Genomic DNA, 23219 nt, shown 5'->3' with positions numbered 1-23219 from the left:
TAGTTTAATTAGCAGTTCAATCAAAAAGTGATTTACTGTTATTTAATTGTTTTTCCTATCTACTTTCCCATACTTGTTATGGGAAAAATTGCGGTAATACTTTATATAGCAGCATATTGAAGTCATACACGTGTATGTGTGTGTGTATATATATGCACACACATATGTATGAAAATTGTTAGCAACATTGTGTTTGGAAACTGTTACATAACAGTTGCATTAGCTGTCCTCCCATTCCAGGAGCTACGCATTTTCAGGAAACTGGCATGGCAGAGTTGTGGTGGTCCGTATCATCAGAAGGCCCATTATCACTGGGAAGGTGTATGCCACCAGGCTCTCTCTTGCTTGCCTGCATCTAATAGCTGTTGGCAGCTTTGCAGAGGAATAGCGTGCCTGAGTACAGGGTGTTGCTGAAGGGAGCTTATGGTGGTCCTGCAGATAGAGCAGCTGATCCTTGTAATTAAAAGGAAATTCACCACCGTTGGTAGCTTTATGTACTCTACCCTTAGATGCACTGCCACACAGAGTATTTTCCACAGGAAACCTGCTGCCTTCTTCCTGCCTTATAATGTGGGTTACAATAAGATGATATGAGTATCCTCCTGTGCAGTGGCAATGGTTTATCATCTCCATGATACATTACTGTATGCAAGTCCTCCATAAATGAATGGATAGGTTCAGGACAACAGATCCCAGATGACTCTGAGAGATAAATATCTGGATAGAGATGACTGAGTTGACTAGTCTGAGAAATACAAGCAGCAGGGAAGAAAAAAAAAGTCAGCTTGTATAAACAGAGCAATAATTAATGTCTTTGTAAAACACAGTTGCATCTCCAGAAGCCAAAATTAAAAGTAAAGGGTAGTAGCCACTGTTATTTGATGTGTTTTTTCTCTTCTTCGATGGCACCTGTATTTTCAAAATAAGTTGTCAAGAATAAAAACAAATGTAGGGCCAGCTGCTTGTTCTTTGTAGTTTAGTCACTTTGTTTGAAGCCATGAGTTGGCAAAAACTGTTGGGGACTGTCAGACAAACATGCCGTGTATCTGAAAGAAGGATGCTGCTGCTTTCTTGTCTAATTTTTTTTTGAATATGTTTTGCTGAGTACAGCAGTGCTGTATGGTTAGAAAGATATTACTGTTGTGAATACTAGTACTCAGTCTCCAGCAGACTGTAGCTTGTTTTCAACAATTTATGGCATTATTATCAAGGTTTAGAAAAATACATAAGCACATTATTAAGTTGCTTGGTTTTGTCTGTATATGTTTAAAAAATGTATGCACTACATATATCCATTTTATATCTATATAAAACACAGTATGCATGTTTATAATTATACTTCTTTCACAGATTACTAAAATGGAAAACATCAACCATTTGAGTGAATTGCGAGTATTAAACCTTGCCAGAAACCTACTGTCCATTGTAGAAAATCTTAATGGACTGGATTCTCTCACAGAGCTCAACCTTCGTCATAATCAAGTCTCTGCCATAGTAAGGAACAAAACCTCTCATCTTCTTTCCTCCCTTCTTTCATCTCTTACAGGAGTGCACTATTACTAGAACTTGTTAAAAACATATCAGCATTTCAGATTTTTCAAATCTTGCATTTTCCCACTCTTTTGATTGTTATTTTTTCCTTAGTACTCAATTTTACATCATGAAGGTGAAAATATGTTGTTCTTGTGTTATTTTGTGTAAATTTGATGGCTTGTATTGATAGAAATCTTGGTAGCTCATAATATTCCCCCAGGGCAAAAGATTTGGATGCTTTGTGGTTCTAACATAAACATTTAGAGACTCTTCTTCCATACATGTTTGCCCCCAGAAACATACCCTCTTCTCATAATTTCTGTAGCTCAGCTAAGCAGTCAGACCATCTTAAACTTCATCTCTTTATGTATATTTCTGGGTCAAAAGCAGAGAAAATACTGAAGTAAAATTTTCCAAGTAAAGCTCCAAGTTAGCATTATAAAATCCATTATGCTTTAAAGGATAAAGTTTGTCATTCAGCATTTTATGATGTATAGTTCAGGTATGGCAATTCGATTATTTCAACAAGCACTTTTTAAGTAGACTTACCACATTATTTAACTAGGTGCATTTTTTCAGGCCCTCAATTGTTTAAGTACTTGGTCTTCTATTGCTGCTGAGCTATCACTTCCTCAAATTTTTGCTACTTGCCATATATTAAACTTATTTTTTTTACTCTTGCAAAACAAGAAATTTCTGCTAATTTCTAACTCAACCACTGTACCTCCCTCCCACACCATTTACATTACTGAGATTCTCTTCCTTGCTTGTAGCTGCTGCCTTCTCACCCTCTCTCATGTGTAGCTCATGCTTTCTCCTTACCTCCTCTCTCATAAATGCAGAGTTAGCTCTCCATGACAGTGAAATTAGTGAGTTACAGGCTTGGACTCTGTTCTTATATCTCAGTGTTTTATTCATTCCTGGCTGGAGACAGTGTTTCAGAAGATGTTCTGCTCAGGGATGTACCTTCTTTTGTGTATAATATAAAATTGTTTGTTACCCGGGATAAATTGTAATAGAATGGTGTTTTGGTTGTGTGTTGTGGTTTGTGGGTGGCTGTTTCTGTTTCACTTTTGTTTTGTTTTCTTTTTAATTGGATGGAATGCGATGTAGACATGTCACAAGTTGAAGGGAGGGCTGTAGATTTTATTTGTGGCTAAAATCAAGGTAGTGAGTGAGCCCTATGCCACTCCCATGTGCCCTAAGTAATGGTTTTATGTCCACTAGTTGCAAGCTGGAGCATACTCCGTAGTAGGATAAGGAGACGCACATTTAAAACCGAAGGGTTCGGTGCACAGTTTGAATTTGCATGGATTGCTACAAACTGTGCTGTCTGGCTGTTAGGGGTTTTTATTTCAAAAATAAATTACGATACTACTTTTAAGTTTCATCTTACTAATATCTTGAGGTATTTCAAGGTTTTCTACTAAGTTCGGTTGTGGCATACATTAAATTCAGTTACTCATTCTGAAAACCTGTTCCTTCTTAAAAAATTCAATTGCAAATGTGACAGAGTCCTTCAGATCATTCTCTGCCAGAGCAGCTGCTGTTGTTAGGTAGTGCCGATTGCACTGCAGTATTGCACTTCAGAAGCCTTACTACAACATGGCCACTTTTTTAAAGTGTATTTATCCTGCAGTTAAATGCTGAGACAGCACCTTGGCGGCTTTCCCAAAAGCCTGTTCAGAAACCAGCAGCAGCCTCATCCTCTTTCCTTTAACATCATTTGCTTTGCAAGTGATGCAGCTTGTTCTGCAGGGTATATATCTGCACTGAAACACTCCCTTGCAGTCTGCATTAGGGAGAAATGGATCTGCCTCTTCAACAGAAATCAATGTTGCAGCAAGGTTATAGTATATAGAAATGAAAGTATTTCATCAGGCAAAGTAGAAAGGTTCAAAAGATGTTATCCTTCAGCTGCTGAATTTATGCCTCTGTCTCTCCTTCTAGAAAGATGTGGATACTTTGCCCCGTCTCCAGCGTCTGTTCCTCAGCTTCAACAATATATCTAGGTAAGGAGAAGAGCAGTTTGTTTCCTATCAGTAAATTGGAGTATCCTCTTATAGCTGTATTTCATTAAAATTTAAACGCTATGAATGCGGATGCTGTTTTTAAACATATCAGATAGCATAATCAAGCCGTTATGTATTTTCTGCTTTAAGCATAAATTCTTTTAACCCTTTGCATTTAAATGTGGCGCTATGGGGATTCTACCACAAAACTTGCATTTTTAATTTAAAAATGACTGTATTCTTTCTGATGATGCTGAAAATTAAAAATAGCTTTTTTAATATGTTGTTTTACTGTTCAACTAAATTTCTGATAAAGCAGAAGGCACGGTATCGCACAAGGCATATTACATTTATCATAAAATCACTGTATTTATGGAGTTACACAAATGGCTGGATCAGATTCTGCTTGTGATGATAAGATTATATCATGCTTGTATTTTACTTGTACATATATTAATCAAGTGTGAAAGGTATATTCCTGTCTGTTACTTTTCAAACCAGAAGGCAGAAACAGAACAGCTCAACTTTCAATGCAGGGTTTCTATTATTTCTAGTAGCTAAGTACATTTTGGTATAAATAAGAAAGTTAGTCTACAATGTTTATATTTGTGTGGTTTTTTTGAAGTCAGCATTTCTACTGGTGCCAATATTAAAATAATAAAATCAAAGCAAATGTGCCTACATCATCTTCAGTTTATCATGTGTTTACCTTTATTCTTTAATCATTCCCATCCTTCTTTGCTGCTTAGAATCAAATAATTTAATCTGAGATCAGGAAAGATGCCCGGCATTCTAATTACTGAAAATAATGTTCTTGTGGTACCTATTTTCTCTGTAAAATGTTAGACTTAATGTGAGCTTTAATTATAATAGCTATTTGAATATTTTAAGCTGACCTGCATTATGTATTTTGCAGACAGTTCCAACCTACTTGTCTATGTTCCTTAGACTCTTAAAGTACCAATGCAGTGGATCTCCCTGAATGCTCACGGGTATTAAGCATTCAAAAAAACTGGAGACAAACTGCAGAAATGGCTAATATACTCTTCCCTTAATTCACCTGCTACACTTTTTATTTCATGTTTGAAATTGCCATAATAAAGAAAAGGGGTTGGTATTTTGCTTCACTTATATAATTTCCGGGTTTGGAACATGCCTTTTGTTTCTGTTGTTTTTCCAAAATAAATAAATAAATATGTCTTAGCCTGGCAAGAACAACGAGGGGACTGCAGTAGTTGGCTCCTTTGCCATCTGGGAGCATCACTGCAGTCAGTGGAACTTCTGTATGTTTTCATATACTTGGTTTAATTTGTGTAGCTTTCTCACATTGATATTTTTGCAGTATTCAAGGAAGGAAAAACGTTTTGCTCTTTTTGTTCATTTTTAAAGTAGATTTCTTAAAATTCATGTAATCAGTAACTTGCTAGTATCCTATCATTTATTCATTGGGGCTTCAATTAAACTGTTGATAGATCTAGTCTTAGCTTTCAGGTAAGGTAGAAATACTTAACTCAAACACTTGTGCAAATATCTAATTTGGTTTTAATTTGTAATTAGAATAGGTATAAAAATCTTAATGTCCAATGAAGACATTGTTATAAAATCTACATACACGTGTAAGTAGCTAGGCGAATGGATCAGTTTAACTTATTTGCCAGTCATTATTAACAAAAATAATAATAATAAAAAAAATGACTAGATTTGGCTTATGTTTTTGTAGAAATGACATTCCATCAAATTCAGCAGTTGGAAAAACCAAAAAATCTTATTGCTCCCTCAATTTGAGTTATGTAGTAGATATGTCTCCTAACAGGTAAATGTTTAAACATGGAAGTACGTTCTTGACCCATATGTGTCTGATACTTGGCTTGATAAACTGTTTGAACTGACTGAAGGTGTTACGTGCAACCATAATACTAGTGAATGGCTGTGCTATGTCTGACCCTTACTGCACCACTTTTAAAATGGTTTAGGGTATTTTTTTACTCACTCACATGCATTTACTATGGGCCACATGGTAATTTTAAAATTATTTTTTATATTTATATAAAATATATTTCTGTTTTTTATTTTTATATTTTTATCTTTCTTTTAGACAATCAATTAGTTACAGATATTCTGATCTCTACATTCGTGTGTAGAGAAAATCTGCAAATTGAAACATGTAGCAGAGTACATTGCCAAAACCTGTATATGTTTATATTAGTGGTTCATTAAAATATTAAAAGTAGCATTCTTGAGGTAATGCTCTCATATAAAGGTTTACTGCTTCCTGTTTTTGGTAGGAAGAATTCTTGAGTCTTACATCAGTACATACTGACATGAATTAAAATTGCAATAAAAGATTCAGAAATGCCTTCTTAAAATTTTCAGTATTTAAGACATGAGTCTGTCATGGGTTTTGTCACTTTTTCCCCCATCCTGCTTCAGAGGAGGCCTCAGATTGCTGCTGAGCTTTTAGTTAAGAATAGATGTGTTAGTAAGGTAATCCTAGAACCATCTAGTTTGGAAGAGACCTCCAAGATCACCTAGTCCAACCTCTGACCTAACACTAACAAGTCCTCCACTAAACCATATCACTAAGGGCTACATCTAAATGTCTTTTAAAGACCTCTAGGGAGGGTGACTCAACCACTTCCCTGGGCAGCCCATTCCAATGCCTAACAACCCTTTCAGTAAAGAAGTTCTTCCTAATATCCAACCTAAACCTCCCCTGGTGCAACTTTCGCCCATTCCCCCTCGTCCTGTCACCAGGCACGTGGGAGAACAGACCAACCCCCACCTCGCTACAGCCTCCTTTAAGGTACCTGTAGAGAGCGATAAGGTCGCCCCTGAGCCTCCTCTTCTCCAGGCTGAACAATCCCAGCTCCCTCAGCCGCTCCTTGTAAGACTCGTTGTCCAGACAAAATGCTGCAGAAGTTGAATCAAATCTGAAACAAAAGCCGTCCCATTTCTGTCTTCATCACAGAAGAATTTAGTTGTTACAATGCAAGGCTTTCATACTTTGTCTGCTGATAATATGTATCTCTAGAACTGGTTATAAAGAAGAGAGAAAACCCTTTGAATTTCTCCTGTGGTACTGGGAAGAGAATACAGAAACTGTTTGCTTCAGGGAAGGTGTGCCACCGAGATTCAGAAAGAGTTGTTACTGCTCACATTTCTTAATGTGAAGCTAGAAAAGACTGTTTTTTGAAATCTTAGAAACAAAACATGTTTTCACTGTCACACAGCTCTCCAGGTCAGTGTTCTGTTGTGTTTTTTTTTAAATTTAGTAAAGAAGGCTTTGTAGCCATATGGAAAAAGTTAGGTGCCAGCTCAAAGGACATGTAATTGTTTTTCTTCAATCGGTTACTGAATTGGAAACCTGGGAGAAGGAATGTTCTTAGTCTAATCAAAACAAGAAAAAAATATTTTCCTCAGTGGAATGAAAATTTCTAAATACATTGTTATACATGTGAATGAAAGCAATACAGGAAAGAAAGGTTAACTGTGGTGATGTCTGTTTTCATCAGTAGCTTAGTGATTAGAAACATGGGACAGTCCAGTTTCTCTTTAAATGTTTTTTGAACATGCAGTTTCCTCTGAGAGTTCTACCAGACTGCAGTGAGTGTGTTGCCTTCCTTCTCCAGAGCTTTTCCACTTTGCAGAACATGGTTTAAAGAAGTCATTGATGTAAATGTACAGAGCATGTCTTCCTCAGTAAGCAGGCTCTACCAGAAGGCCAGTGTTTCCATACTACTTATGCCTACTAAATGTGTAGCCATGAACACACACGCTGCGGAGGTTGAACACACACCAGCATACAGCAGAATACCCTGCTGCTTAGTCCAGGAGTCCAAGCCACATTCTAATATGGGGCTGGGAGAATGGGTATGTGTCCTCTCTGACAGAGGGGAAAATTGGCTGTAGTACTCTTACATCTTGTGTGCATGCTCAAGCTGATCCATGTGGTGAAACTGAAAACACTGAAAAAACACTTTGCTAAGGTAGCCCAAATTCTCATTTATCTTCTGTTGCTGAAACTACCGGAGGTAAATCCTTCTAGGAAGAAAGAAGGAAAGGGCAGGAGAGGTGGTTTCCGCAGTTGGGAAGATGAATTCCAATGGGAATTCAGTTATTCTTTCTTCTAAAATGTCTGAGTTTGCTTTACTAACTAATGTGATGCGTCAGTTGGGAAAATCATCATCTAGCTTTGGGGCATATTGAATAGGTATTTTAAGTACTATGTCAGCACGATCATCCAAAAAAGTGGTTAAACAAGCTGTTTTATGGAAAGGAAATAAGATCACACAAAAATAAAAAATGGAAGATGATAATCAGACTTTTCTTTTAAACCCCGGGTATAAAACAGCCAATTGTTCACATTTGCTAAGTGCCTTCACTGCCTTCACCAGAAGCTGTGTATTGTTCATTTTCCATTAGTCCTTATGTTGTTTTAACACACCAAATGATAGTAGTACTTCTGACTTCATTGCCATTTTTCTATTTTATCCATTGAATATATCATGTAGAAGTTACTTGTATGCTGTACCGTGTTTGGGGTTTTGTTTGTTTTTGAAACATTTATTGGGTTGTTTTATTTACTCCTGCGAGCTTATGTTGGTGTCCAGATCCTTAAAACATCCAGACCTTTATTTCAGCAGCTTGAGACCGATTGGCGTATGGTAGTTGGGTGGTTTTTTTGGTTTTGTTTTCTAAATTATTATTTTCCCACTTAGTTTCCACGTTAAAAAAATATATATTTTATCTAACCCCTAGAAACTTTTAGGGACGTGTCATTTTAAATGTGGTATTTTTGTACATCTAAAGCCCTTTGTGGCTGAATATTAGTCCTCAGCAAATTATTGTATGGGTGTTTGTTGGAAAGTTGAGTGATACCAATGACAGTTGACATTTTATTCATCAGCAGTCTCTAATATGAGCATTTTTACTGCATATGATTTCTGAGCCTGAATTCCGGGTATTCTTAAGGTTTGGTGTACTTCCAAGTATTAGTGGAGGAATTTTCTTGCTACCAAGAACGGTGAGAACTATAATCAGTTGATGCAATCAGTAAGATAGCTTTTTTAAAAATACTTGGACACTAATTCTGTATTTTCCAGTTCAGAAACAGTTATTAATTCAGAACTTAAACATTTGTTCATCTAGTAAAATGATCTTCTTAGCGTGTATTTTGTGATCATCATTGATTTGTCATTCTCAGATTTTTTTAAATGTCATACTCAGAAGTACTGAGCCCAGTTGCTTCATACTTTCCGTCTGAGCCTACTAAACTTCATAATGCAGACTCAGTTGTTGAGGGTCAAAGTGCGTAAGGGTGGGTGCACGGTTATTTGTGCACTGTAATAATTTTGCTAAAAAGTATTGGGGATTTATACTTGTATGACTGTTCAGTTTCTTTTGCAAGTTAAATAATTATCCGTTGTTTAAGAGCACTGTTTATCTGGGTCAGATGCCTTCTTTACACCTTTCATCTTCAGTAAAAGGAACAAGATACAGGCTGTATGTCTCTAAATACATTTTGCACAGGCCAGTTATTTTTGTCAGGAAACCAAATCAAATGTCTTAAAAAGACAACGCACTCATATTTGTAGACTGAACTCAGAAAAATAGATCTATTTTAAAGATGATATGATGGTTTTATAGTTTTTATTCCAATATTTGATGATGCCACAAACACCCAGAAACATTTTTTTTTACTTTTTTTTTTTTTCATTTTACATTTTCTGTGGTGTTCATGCTGGTTTTGGTGACTAATGTGTATTATTTTTGGAATGTGAGTTGATAGGCATTCTATTTTATTATTCTTAGGTGAACCTATATTCTTTTAGCTAACAAGTGCTTATTCTGAATCTCTTCGTATCTGTATATGGAGAGATTAAAACAGCAGCACCTGTTGCTAATTAAAGTTACTTTTAATTTGATTTATCATATGCAATATGATGTGTGGATTTTTTTGAGTACAGGTAAACATTAGTATTCTATCCTTAAATAAAATATTCCATCTCTTCATTATTAATAATGTATGGCATTAAAACTTTAAACTTTTTTGGTTACAGTTTTGAGGATATTCTGTGCCTTGCTGATTCCTCATCTTTGTCAGATATCACCCTTGATGGCAATCCAATAGCTCAGGAGACATGGTACAAACACACTGTTCTCCATCATATGATGCAGCTCCGACAGCTAGATATGAAGAGAATCACAGTAAGAAATTTCTATTTTCATCAGACTTACTAGTTCCTTAAATTTAGGAGTAAAATGTAGGGTTTTATGTGTCTGTGTAGGAAAAAAGTTACTTATTTAGTATGGAATTGAATTGTACATAGACATGCTAATATTTAAAACTTTAACCTTTTTCCTTTCTTGCAGTATTATATAAGGGTCCACTTCTTTATTTCATTTTAAAAATATTTATTTTTAAATAATCAAACTCTTTCACTTAGTAAATACCATGTGATAGAATTGCCAAGTGACATGAGAAACTGCAAAGCTTTTTGTTAGCGCTCCCTCAACATATTCTTTACTGGTTTGCCGTATAGCTGAGGAGGAACAGGGTATTCCTTCCAAAGCATTAACCTGTTTACACTGAAACTGACATTATTTCTATTATTTTTGGTCTGTTACCCTAAGGAAACTTGGTGATCGCACTGTTTCTGTGTTTGTCTGCATTTCTGCATTCGTTGCCTAACCTACTCCTTTAATTTCTGAATTTGGTGGTCCATTTCAAGTAACACTGATAAGGAAGAGAGGCCGTGCAGACAACTTACTACAGACTTCTGGAAAATATGCACCAAGGTAGAGGATGAAGGGAAATTGTCAGGAAGGCCATGCCATTAAGTCATCCATGTTGTTTCTTAATCTGGGAATAGCGATGCTAATTTTTCTGTGTCTACTAAAGTTATGTGTACCACAGTCATCTTACAAGATAAATCTGAACAACAGGAAGATAACGTCACTAAGGCACATGGTTTAGTGATGGGGCTCTGTAGGGTTAGGTTGATGGTTGGACTTGATGATCTTTTCCAACCCAAATGACTCTGATTCTATAACAAATGTAACATACTTAACTAATAGTGTTGTCTTTCTTGACCAAGTGCTGATAAATATTCCTTGTTTTAAATGCTTATTTGCTTTGTACGAAGGCTCTACTGCATTATAAATTGCACCTATTGTTTTGGCATCTATCCTGTTGTCCTGCAGCCAATCCACTGAGTATAGAAGAGAGTCAGTTATGATGTAAAATATCACATGTATGAGGAAAACATGAATTTTAGTAATAAAGTACTTCGGGCTATTAGAATTTTACTATCAGTATCTAAAATACTATTTGTTCCCAGGTATCCCGTGGGTAGTTTTTTTTCTTTTGTGAGTTTATACTGCCTAATTGCTTTGCTTTTCAAAAGAGTGTTTTCTCAGTATTATTCCAGCAACTTGAGTCATGTAAAGAAAATGTCTTTTTTTCTTCTCTTCCTTATTGAGAAGAGACAGATCCTGGTAGAACTCTGTGATGGAAAAACTGTGGAAAGAGCTCTAATCCCTTTTTAGACTATATGGGATCTGTAGGGGAAAAAGTTATTTGAAATGCACAGCCTTGGGAAAAGCTTAATCTGAGTTCACACCTTATTAAACATAAGAGGATCAACCAACAAGACAAAAAGCCATAGAAAACCAGGCTTCACCAGTCGTGCTGCTCATAAAACTACTTGTAAAAAGAATGTGTTTTGCATTCTTTTTATTTGCCTTCTGGTTTTTGGGCCTTGAAAACTTGTTTTTAAAACTTTCCTTCATGTAGAGGGGCCTGTATGATTTTTTCCAATAAAAACTGTGTTACCCAGATAATCATATGAGTTAAGAAACAGGGGTTTTTAAGAAAACTAACAAGTATCATGAGGTTTGTGATAAAATTAGAGAGTTGGCAATGCCAAATCCAGCTATTCTGTCTAGTAATGTCAGCCATAGGGACAAATGTAACTTGATGGGGAAGTACAAGTACGGTATTGGGTATATGCTTTTACTTGCTTGATTAGTATACCTAAGCTAATACATATAGAGGATCTTTTATTCATTAGCCTGAAGTGCATCCAGACCATTTCTAACTTGAGCATTCATTGCTTTGTGTTGCAAAGAACTGAGAGCTGGACTAGGATGTATGTTCTGTCTAACTAGGAATTCTTCACTAATGGTTTCAGAAGCTCTTCTAGTTGAGAAACGAGGTTTACACAGTTGCTATTCTGCTTTTAACTTTAACTTTTCTTTTACTTGCTGGCTTCACTGGGCTAAGAAAACTATTTTAAGAAAGAAAATATCCTTTACAGTTTATTCTAAAGTTTGTAAAAGACTTTGAAGCCTTATTCATACTGGTTTTCAGGAATACACACACACTGGTGCCAGGCGTTTTCTAGAGATTCTCTGGAGAAAGGGGTACATCAGAGGAAAATGTCTGGTGTTAACTGCCATAGGAACTGTTAAGAAACATATAGCTGCTGCAAATATCAGACTGTACTTTCAACACAATATTTTTGGATTGTAATTGTTATAGTATTTCTTAAGTTGGAGCAGATTTGCTTTTATTCAAGGGATTGTATCATATTATGACATCTTATTAATCTTCCCATGAGGAAGTTGGTGTTTTCTCTTGCCATCTCATTACTAAGCTGTTGGTAAGTACAAATTTTAAGCTATTAAACCACTGAGGCATGGACCCAAAGAATCATTGGTAGTGAAATCAGTGGGGCTTAGTCACCTGTAACAAGTTTGGGCTTTGCATATATATGAAAAAACTTACTGTAAAACTGTAAACACGTATTTGTTGTCTACATTAAAAGTTGATTTCCAGCTGAAAAAACGCATCCACTTTATATTACATATCTAAGGCATCAACTTAATGGGAATCTTTAGCTTTCTCAAACTTTGATAGATCAGTATTCGCCTAAAAATTTAATTTCTTTCCTTTTAAAACAAGATGCTTCTGTAACTTCTTGTTTCTTATTCATTTTTGTGGATTGTAATCCTATCCTTTAAGTAAGGTCTTGAGGAAAATATGAGAAGTTGATACTAAAAATAATAATAATAATAAAAAAACACATATATCTAATTGTCATATGTCACTTAAAGAATAGTCAGAAATTTTGTGTTTTTTTCCATATGAAGTTTCTGGTAGAAATACAACTTACATTCTTACTCTTTGTTCTTCTTTTTAAAATAGACTGTGTGGTATATGTAACAAAAAAAAAAGTCTGCCTTCTGTGAGTATAAGCAGAATTTTTTTTAAGTGTAGTAGTTTGGTTTCTTTCTGCCCTGAAAGCTTAAATGTGTATTCCAGACCATTCTTCATATTATTCTCTTTTTTTTTTTATTAGCTACAGTAGTTTATATCATGTATACTATGACTACTTCTAATCTATAGTAAAATTATTAGAATAATTTCAAAGTAGCTGTAGTGTGGAAATGTAATCCTGCATTCATTGTGTGCTAATGTACCTTTCTCTCCTGTGACTTAAATGGCATCATTTGGTGGAATTAACTTGTTTGGATAATAGCAAAACAGTAGTGAGGAAGAATGTGTATGTTCCACTGTACTCTGTTCAGGATCTTTCTCAGGTCTTGCTGGATGTTACCTCTTGAAAGACTGGTTGCACAGTGAGAAGTTTGGCCAAAATCTCTGGTGTTATACTTGTGGTAGAGCTCATGTGGCAGCAGGGGGAGCTCTCACTATGCCAAAGGTACAGGCAGTTACCTTACAGCTCTAATGGAAAATGTTATAAGGGTGATAATAGCTTTAATATGCCTTTTTATTTTTTCGTTCTGTCACTGCTGTAGCTTCACACTGAAAATGTAAACCTGCAGTCTCAGAATCTCGTTAATGTTTTATGCTTTGCAGAAAGCGAGGCTTATGCTTGGGGGCAGGCTGGGTGGGTGGATGAAGAAGGAAGAAGCCATCTTCCTAGCCATTTAGTAAGTTCTTAAATGGCAAGTGGAGAACTAGTAAATGGAGGAGATTGTAGTGTAAAAGAGAACATCCAAGTCTGTTTGTAATGGTCTGGCACTTTGGCCTTCAGGAAAAACATCCCCCCTTGTCCAACATGGAGCTCAGAGGTTTGTTTTCTTCTGTGGCCAGAGTATTAGCAGACTCCTTAGCGTGATGACTCTTTCCTGGCAGGCTACTACAGTAGGAACCTTGACTTCTTCCACAGATGCCCAGGATGCTTATTTGCACCCCCCTCCAGCTGGGATTTAATTTTATCAAAGGTGTACTGGAAATCCTGTGTCAGTAGTGGGTCCTAACAATCTGGAATTAGGATTGAATTTAGGAAAGAGTGCAAAATGATTTTGGACCATTTTGAGTGGATGACAGACCTGTCAGCAGCTCTTTAACAATTTAATGATATCCTTTATGTTAGCCTAACAATTTCTTTTGAACACTGAAAAAGAGAAGACATGGAAGATAGGAATTAAAATAGCTTTAGTTCATCTGGGAATTGTCGAAAGTTCACAAAGTTGTGGACAATAGCAGCAGAATAATGAGCAGAGACAAAAATGGAGATGGAAAGACTCTCAAATGCTGGAGCTAAAAGAGAAGAGTGGGTGATAGAACTGCATTGTGGCAAGATTATTAAAAGCTTTGTTTTATAACCTTTCTGGGGTTTGTTTATTTTTCTGTGTTTTGTTTGTTTGTTTCTTCAAGATTAGTTGCACATGTTGTGTGTGGGTAATCAAGAAATGTATATAGACTTGATTCTGGTAAAAAGTGGATTTGACCCTTGACCTTCATGTTTCCTCTATCATTTGGCCTTTATGAATCCTGAGTAAAACTAGGTTGTTCTTGCTGTTGTTGTTTTAGACAAAGCTCATTTCTTTTGTAAAAGTTTGTAACAGAAGTAGTATTTTTTAAAGGCCTGTAATTAGGATAAACTCTTGATCAAGGCAAGAAGTCTGACTCCTGTTGGAACAGTGTTTGTGTTTGTTCATTTCATTCTTTGCATTGAGTCAGTGTGTAAGGAAAAGTATGGGACTGACTTGAATGTTGTCAGTAGATCCCCATGTAAGGCAGATAGTGTCATAACATATAGATTTGGGGCTGGGTTAGGCAGAGACTTTGAGATGGAAGGTAGAGTGAGAAGGAATATTTGCAGAGGCTGTGAGAAAACTGAATTAGGGAAGTTTGTGGATGTTTGTCTGAAAACTTGAAGGAAAAAATGAAGTTGTTCTGCAAGAAGGAGAGTTAAGGCTCATTTCTTACAGATTAGTATCACTTTATTTGGTAACTCACATTCTTCAGTGTGAAAGACAACAGTATTTCAGTTAGTTTGGAGCTGAGTATGTGAAGTCTGGCCACCTGTTTTCTGCCAAATAGAACAGATAACTTCTTCATTCTCTCCCTAGGTGAGAAACTAGCTTACATTTATGTTCTTTCTATATAGCATTTTTATATAATCAACCATTCAGGGAAAAAACAAAACAAAAAACAACAACAAGAAGAACAAAAAAAAAACAGCGTAATTTGAGACCTCTAAACATACTTTAAGATATTTTAATGTGTTCAGTGTGTTCAAAAGCTGTTAGAGAAGATGAAGACACTGAGTTTGGTGAGAGGGGAAAAGAACCAAACTTGGCTTTAGGAAGCCATGTTAAAAGCAAAAATGCAACATCAAATGAAGATGCTTAAATAGAAAGCTAAAAATCAACTTTAACCCACTTTTCTATTGAATAGTATCACTAACAGATAAGACTTTTAAAACTTAAGACTTTTTTCATTTTTTTGAAGTAAATGCTAACTTAGTACACTTTAATGCGTAAATGAGATGAATAGCTGTCATGAGAATCATGCTTATCATTCTTAACATTCTGCCTCATATCTTGAGGAACAGTATTTTTATTGTGTGCTGTTAGTTATACATTCATGCTCGTGGCATATGCCTGCATGGTTTTTATAAATGATTTTCTCAGCCTCACCCTAAACCTTCCCTTTCAGGTATTGGGCTTCGTTATGTGATATTCTGTAGTACTGGGGTCTATAAACCCTTCTATATCTGCATAGGTGTATTTTTTTTTTTAATTTATTGTTGATCCTTATTTAAGTAGGAACACGGAGGAGTGAACTCCTAAGGTCCCTTCTTACTTGAATTATTCGGTAATTCTATGGCACCAGACCCTTGGCTGCCGACAGAACCTAATCCTCAGAAGGACAGATGCTTCTTTTAGGGTGAAAAAATAAAACCTCATACCTTAAACTGAATTAAGTTGAATATGTACATGAGGTCAGAGTCATAAAACAGTTGTGCAGTTTTTTAATTACCTTTATGATTGATGTCAGAATCTGTGGTGCGTCATTGGTCTTCAGGGGGCTGTATGCAGATAAGTGTACACCTGCTATGTTTCCCTGACTAATTATACTTTGGAAATTATTTTCTTAAAATGTAGTAGTAATGCTAAGTATCAGGTTCCCTTTTTAGCCTTCTAGTAGGCTTTTATCCCTGTGCTTAGGGGTTCTTACAGTTCTGTAAGCATAGTATGTTTTATTTGTATCAAAACTTTGACATATCAATATGTCTTAATGGTTTATGATGTTTTCTGTTCACTTTTGTTTGTTAAAGCTCTTAACACGTAACTTTCTGGAAAGTGGAAGTGAAAAGCCTAGGATAGGAGCTTTCTATTTTGAGGGAAACCAAAACACTTTCTGTATGTTCTTGGAAGGTACTTTAATACAAACACCCAAATGGCATATGAAGTAAATCAAAATAAGTTCAAGTATGCTTCCTAAATATTTGTGTTGGAAGAACTCTACACTTTTTACTTCATAGTGAACATTTCTTTTGTTACTTGGAAAAAACATGTTCTAAAAATACTGTGCTGTGAGAATGTTTAGACTTCTGTAAACAGGGAGCATTCAACCTAATATGGCTATATTGCAGGAGTAAATTGCAATACCAGGAAAGCTAAACATCTTCACTTCCTTGGCTGTCATTATTTAGGAATAAATGGCTTTCTTCTTGAACATGAATAGGTAATAATTTTGACAAGAAATAATGCTTGTGTACTGTAGCTAACTAACTTTGATACCTTTGATAACTTTGATCATTGTATTCTGCTTCCAAAGGATAACTTTTCCTCAGTCTTTAACAGAACTTGAGGAGAACAATTTTAGATCATGATTTAGGTATAAAGGGAAATCGGCTCACTATCTCTGTTTATTTTCTTACCAAAAAACCCTACTAATTAGAGAAAATACTCAAAAAATACAAAGAATATAATGGATTGTCATATTTGAAAATGTTTTAGTTGTTTTACAGATCATGTGCTTTACATTTTTCAAAGGACTGTAAAATATTTTTGTAAATAGCTTTGCCTTCAGCATTTCTATTTGAATAATTCCTTTTATATTTCTTGATTTGTTTGTAAATATGATTTTTATTATTTTAATATTAAAACATTTAATATTAAAATAGTACAATCATATAAACATTAAAATTGTATTCAAATCACCAACACAAAGAACTACATTAATAATTAGTATTAATTAATAATGCTTTTCAGAGTCTGGTAAATTCATACTATTATAAATTTATCATTTTTTTCGTCCAGGAAGAAGAAAGACGCATGGCATCTGTTGCAGCAAGGAAAGAAGAAGAAAGGAAACGTGAAAGTCATAAACAAAGCTTGATTAAGGTATTTTCTATGGCTGTTCTAAGCCTAACTAAAATTAGATAAATCTACTGTAAACTAGTTTACATTAATATTCTATAACTTAATATTTTTGCTGTATTTCTTAGTTCTCCCAATGTATCTCTATCTTTTAAAACTTTTTTTTTACAGCTTACACAGTTCACTCTACATCTGAAATTCTTCAGTGAACTATTCAAGTTACCCTTTACCAAAAAAAAAACCAACAACAATAACAAAAAACCACAATTGCATGTGCATGTGCTAACATATGTGAAAGGATGGCAAACTTCATTTTTTCAAATCTAGAGATAAAGTAAAACCAAGAGACTTTGCAGTGATTTCAGATTCCTTGAACTTGGTCTTCCCCATCAGGTGAGTGCTGACATAAAGGGTTTTCTGAAGTAGCTTTTCCTTCATTCTTTCCTGTTGAAGTTATTCCTCTCTGTGGAAAAAGCTAAGCAGTTATCAGAGCAACAGCTAGACTCCAGCTGTCTTCTTTTTTCAGAGGAACACTTATGTACCGTACCTACAGGCCTGGTTAATGCTTTTATGTATGAGATGGAATATCTCCAACAGGGGAGACAGAGGCACGCTCCAGAATACTCTTACAGGCCAGTGACTAAATGACCAACACTTGCTAGTAGGAGACCAGCGTTCAAGGACATAAGAATATCAGCATTTTCTTTATTCTGTGAATGTGTTCCCAAATCATTTTTTTCTTTTAATAGGAATGCCTTTTAAACTTCTTTGTCGTCCAATAATGGTTATACAAAAATCTCTTCTAATTTGGCAAACTGAAAAAAATAATCATGTATCCATGTTACTAAGTTGTCTAGGTAAAAGCATATTTCATCAAGGGAGTTAGACTAAAAGCAGTTGCAAGAGGCTGTATGAGGAAGTGTAGCAAATATACCTTTTAAATTTTCAGAATTATGTACAACCAGAATGTTAACAACAGATTAAATGCTGTTTGTTAAAAAGAGCCAAATGTATGAATGGAAAAAAGAATTCCATGTGTACTGCACAAGAATGTATGTTTGCATTCAAGAATTTTTTGATTCTTTTGTTTTACAAAAGAAAAAACAAAAACTAAAAATTCAACAAAACAGTCTTAGAAACACTTTTTTTTTTTTTAAACAGTGCTCTTTAATGTAAGATACAGATAAATTTAAAGTCTACTTGGGTTTGAAGTTTTGGTGCCAGGTCTCAGTAACCCAAAGAAATGGGAAATGAGTAAATAATATTTATACATGATGTTGCTTTAGGCTTTTGACAAGCTAACTGGACTGAAAGAAAGTTTGTGTGTGTTTGTAGTTCATGTTCTTAACCACTGATGTAATGTTTCCTTGTAGTAGGGGGATTGTTTGCCTTGGTGGCATAGATTACTCAGTGCATTTTGCCAATGGAAACTTCCTTTACGGGGAAAAAAGACAAAAAAAAAAATCACTTTTAACTTACAATGCCTTTACTCAGTTTTCAACTTTAAAATGAAGGTTTTGTTGCTTAATTGAGGTTTCTTCTCATCTTCAAATAGTTAAGTGGCCTAAATGTCAAATGACAGTATATTTTGCATGATTCAGTGAGGTCATTTATCTTTTTCTGTAGTAAATATGTTCATATGTTCTTGTGTGTTTGTTTTTTGTTGTTGTTGTTTGTTTTCCTTGCTTTCTTTTTTCTTCCCTGTTTCACACATTTGAAATGAATGGAACAAATCTGCTAATAGATATAATATCCAGTGGCAAAAATCTCTAGGTATAGGATTTTAATCATAGTTATTTCTGAAGAAAATATTTAGAGAATCTTATTCTGGAATGTCAGTGGTTGTCACTTTCCTCCAAACTTTTGTAAACTGTCTGCAGTGTAGACGACATCATGAGCATTCATTTTCTAGCAAGTAATTAGCTGTACAGTGGCTCACTTTATGAGGAGACCCTCACCCTCTTATACGGAATTTACCTAATGTGACTAAAAGAAAATTCGGACATTTCAACTTCCTCTTCAATGATATGGAACCTTTCCATCACTGACGTGTATTTTTGTGGGACACATGGTGTTATATAACCAGATAACATAATGACTCTTTAGGCAAACTGAGTTTGAAACAGCAGAATTTTTAACTCTTTAAAATAAAATACTTTTAGTAGAAGAAAAACGTTAAAGCAGTTTCCATGTATTTTGTGTCATTGTTACAAGCCATTATGGACGTGATTTTTATCATAATTGGAAGTCTAGTGGATTTATCTCTGCGCTATCAATCATTAAAACCGATCTTGATATTTATTCTTTAATGAATACAGTAGTTTACAGCATGAGGGATTTATATGTTCGTATTAAATATTTTACTGTGAAATATTTATATGCAGTTGCTCTTAATTTGCAAATCTCAGTATTAATTTTAAGGAAATACCTAGGCTGCGTAGTCACAGATTATAAAATGCTCACTTTTTTTTGTTAATGTTTCCCTTTTTTAAAGGAAGATGTTCATTTGTAAAGCTTTATACTTCCCACCTCTAACACAGACCAGCATTGTGAGGAATGTTCTTAGTGAACTCAAGTACAGTGATATCTGCAATTTGCCTAATGTGAAAGGAATTAAGTAAAAGCATAATGTTAACAGTCCCATGTTGCTTTTATAGATTAAATTTAGGAGCTTAGAGAGTATAGGTCAAACTTAATATATCAGAAAGTGTTAATTTCAAACCATAAAATCAGACTTACTCTTGTCCGCTGCCTTTCTCCATAGGCATATCAAATAAATATTCTTTTTTCTATTTGAAAAAGGAGGCTGTAATACAGCTGTGTGTTTTGCATTGATTTGCCCTGTTCTGTGGGAGGTGTAGTACAAGCAGCTCCAGATAGTCAAAGACAGACTTGTGTGGTTAACCAAATCAACTAGTTTAAACTTACTGTTAGACAGCTTACATCTTTATTAAGTTACTTGTTTGTTATTGCAAATTTTGTGAAAACGTTATTCCCTTGCAGTTACGCAGAATAGTGCTAGAGTGACACGTTGGTTTAAATGTGAACCAGTACTTCTTTCTTCAATTTAAAATATCAACCACGTTTTGATTAAGCAACATATTTATGTTGGATCAAACAAGTGAGTTGATACTGCAGTGTCATAATTTACTATGACTTTTGTTTCAGGAAAAGAAACGGTTAACAATTTGTAATATTGCTCGCCAGTGGGAGATACAGCAGAATCGAACAGCTCTTGTGGCTTCTTTAAACCAAGATAAAGATAATGAACCCTGTCAGATCAATGGCAGTACTGCATATGTGTTTCCCGAAGAAAGCAGGTATTTTATTCAGAAATAATTCTTTCTGTTCATGTCTTAAGTTCATGTTATCAGCTCTGAGATCTTGCTATTTCATGATCAAAAAGTAAAACATCTTTTGCAGTATGAATTTTGTGAAGTAATTACAAAATTAATATATCCAAAATCATGCTGAAAAGATTTTTAGTTTAGTAATAGTCAACAGGTATCACCATAAAAACTAATATATACTTAGTCAACTAGCTACTGTTACATTACTAAAGAAGTTGGCGCTAAATTTTTGTGATTTTGCTAAATAAGGGAGGTTTTCATGTTTACAAGAAATGTTTAATATGAATTCTTGAGCCTGCTTAAGGCCATTCATTTCCTTGACAGCTTAGACTTTTACCTTTATTGCCAACAATTGTAATTTCAGTGTATATGAAGAGGTTTTGTAAACTGAGTCTTGAATTTATGTTCTCGGTTTGAACAGCAAGATCTCCTACTGGACTGCTTTCTTCAAATACCCTTGCTGTTTCAGCAAAAACAGTTCTTTGACATAGACTTAGTTTTATTTTTCACTTGATGTTGCCTGAGATGATATCTGTATTGTTAGCTTAAAAAAAAAAAGTTACATTTTATTTTTACTTTTTAAAGTAAATTTAGAAAAGTTTCAAAGTAACATTGGTGTTTCTTTAAGTTTCTATTTAAGGAATTAAATCCTTATGGTGGAAGGATTATAGTCTAACTAGACCTCTGGAAAACTGTATGCACATATAATTCACACTTGAAATCAATAGGTATATCTGTTTGAGATAGAGATATATCTAATGATATCAATAGGTACGTATATCTAAATGAAATTTCAAATTCCTCATTGACACTGGTTAAACCAATTTATGATTGCTGTTAGATTTCTTTGAAAAGTATAATCTATTAAAAGTATAATCATTTGGTCTTTCACAAAGGTTAAATTAATCCATCTAAAACTTCAGTCTAGATGATAATTCAGTTACTTAAAACAAAACCCTTAAGTGCACCAACTATCTAATGTGTTTATCAATACAGTCAATGTTCTAATTGTATTATTTCTATGATACACTCATTGGTTTACTACTTTGCATCTAAAAGGTAGCTACCTGGCACTCCGCATAATTGAAAAACTAAATACAGAACTTAGTGGATGAAGTTTATCTTGCATTGGCTAAAACCGAACTAACACATTTTCAACCTGGTAAGCTCAGGCAAAAGCCTGAAAAATAGTCTGCAGAAATTTAATAGCAAGTACAGATTCCTACTGTGTCTGATCAACACGGGAAACATCAAGTGCAGTCAGGAAGTCTCTCTTTCACAAACAGAATCAATCTGAGGTTCAATCTACTATTGACTAGATCTGGCTTTTATCTACGCTCAAGTGCAACATCTTTCTGAAACTTTTTTTCTTGACATTTTTAAACTGCTATACTCCTTCTTGTTCTTCTTGTTTCTGAAGCTTTCCCCCCAGCCATATGCAGTCTCTGCTTTTTTGCCTTCTTCACAGTTTAATTACACAGTTAGTAATCATCCCCTCCGATCAAGACAATGTAACTACAGTAGCTGGAGCATTAATCTGTTAATGAACAGATTTTCATTGCTTGAGAAATCACACTTTAAAGTAAAATATTAAGGCTCTTTCCACGGAGTCATAGGACAGATCTTGCTGCAAAGCTGTCTTTGCTTATGCTGGATACAGTGACTTAAAGTTGGTATATTCCAAGTAGTTTCCTGACTGAATGTTATGACTTTTGTCAAATCTAAAATAATAAAACATAATGCATAACATCAGTTTCCAGGTTCTTGTGGAAGTGTTTGTAGTTTGATTTGTAGAATGCATTTTGGAAGTCAAAGTAGTTACTTTCGAAAATTAACCCCCCCCCCCCCCCCAAATTTTTAACGACATAAACAATGTGTTTTATTTGCATATATACTCATAATACTCTTAGGCAATTTCATTCTGTGTTCTGAATTGGAGAGGTAGGTTTGGAATTTTTTCTTTTTCATGAAAGGGTAGAGAAATGAAAGTGTGATACGAATGTTTATCAATGACTTAGATTAGTTTAAAGAGATAAATGAAGACATGGCAATGTGTGTTAAAGTAAAGAGGGCTTAGACAACATTGCTGTCTTTTTGCCATGTAGCCCATGATGCTGTTTTACTCCTGATAGGTTAAAATTGACATGGACCTCCTAATATGCTATATAGTAGTAAAGAATTTTGGAACACTTTCAACATGAGCAACTAAGCAATAAAATGGCAGGTGAAAGTCAGCATGGATAAGTAATTATATATTCATGTGTGAATTAATGGGCTCCCGAATAACCATTTCCAGTCAAGGGTGAACTTCTGGAAGGTATCGTCAAGAAAACATCTGCTCAGTGATCGTTAATAGTCAAAAAAGCAAAATACATTAAATATATTAGGAAGGTTGTAAAGAACAAAACAGTAACCATCACTACACAGCTTTCTAAACCAGTAGTTTGTGCTCATCTTGAATTCTTTGTGCATTTCAGGTCTGCTCAGCTGAATGTGTTCTGTGAAAGTAAGATGCAATGAGATGAGAGTTGAGAATACCTGGATCTATTGTTTAATTTAAAAATCAATCTTCTGAATTGGGAAGCTCAAGTTAATTTAAAATAAATGTGTAATAATCCTTATTAATTAACGATTAAACAAGGATGACAAGATTATTTTCATCTCAAAGCAGACTAATGAA

At 34.8% G+C, this 23219-nt stretch overlaps 1 protein-coding gene across 3 annotated transcripts in view; it reads left to right on the top strand.

Annotated features, from left to right (window-relative positions):
* The window catches only part of LRRC49 (leucine rich repeat containing 49), a 44184-nt gene that overhangs the window by 12256 nt on the left and 8709 nt on the right, over positions 1–23219 (top strand). For all 3 annotated transcript variants that reach the window (XM_080608089.1, XM_080608088.1, XM_080608090.1), the window contains exons 8-12: positions 1351–1494; positions 3484–3545; positions 9605–9752; positions 17130–17213; positions 20358–20509. In XM_080608089.1, the coding sequence (XP_080464215.1) occupies positions 1351–1494; positions 3484–3545; positions 9605–9752; positions 17130–17213; positions 20358–20509 (590 nt within the window). The remainder of the gene's footprint in view (positions 1–1350; positions 1495–3483; positions 3546–9604; positions 9753–17129; positions 17214–20357; positions 20510–23219) is intronic.

This window comes from Anser brachyrhynchus (assembly GCF_964034855.1).
Source record: "Anser brachyrhynchus genome assembly, chromosome: 11".
Classification (NCBI taxonomy): domain Eukaryota; kingdom Metazoa; phylum Chordata; class Aves; order Anseriformes; family Anatidae; genus Anser; species Anser brachyrhynchus.
Note: the sequence above shows the minus strand (reverse complement) of the source record. Positions and strands in the feature narration are given on the sequence as shown.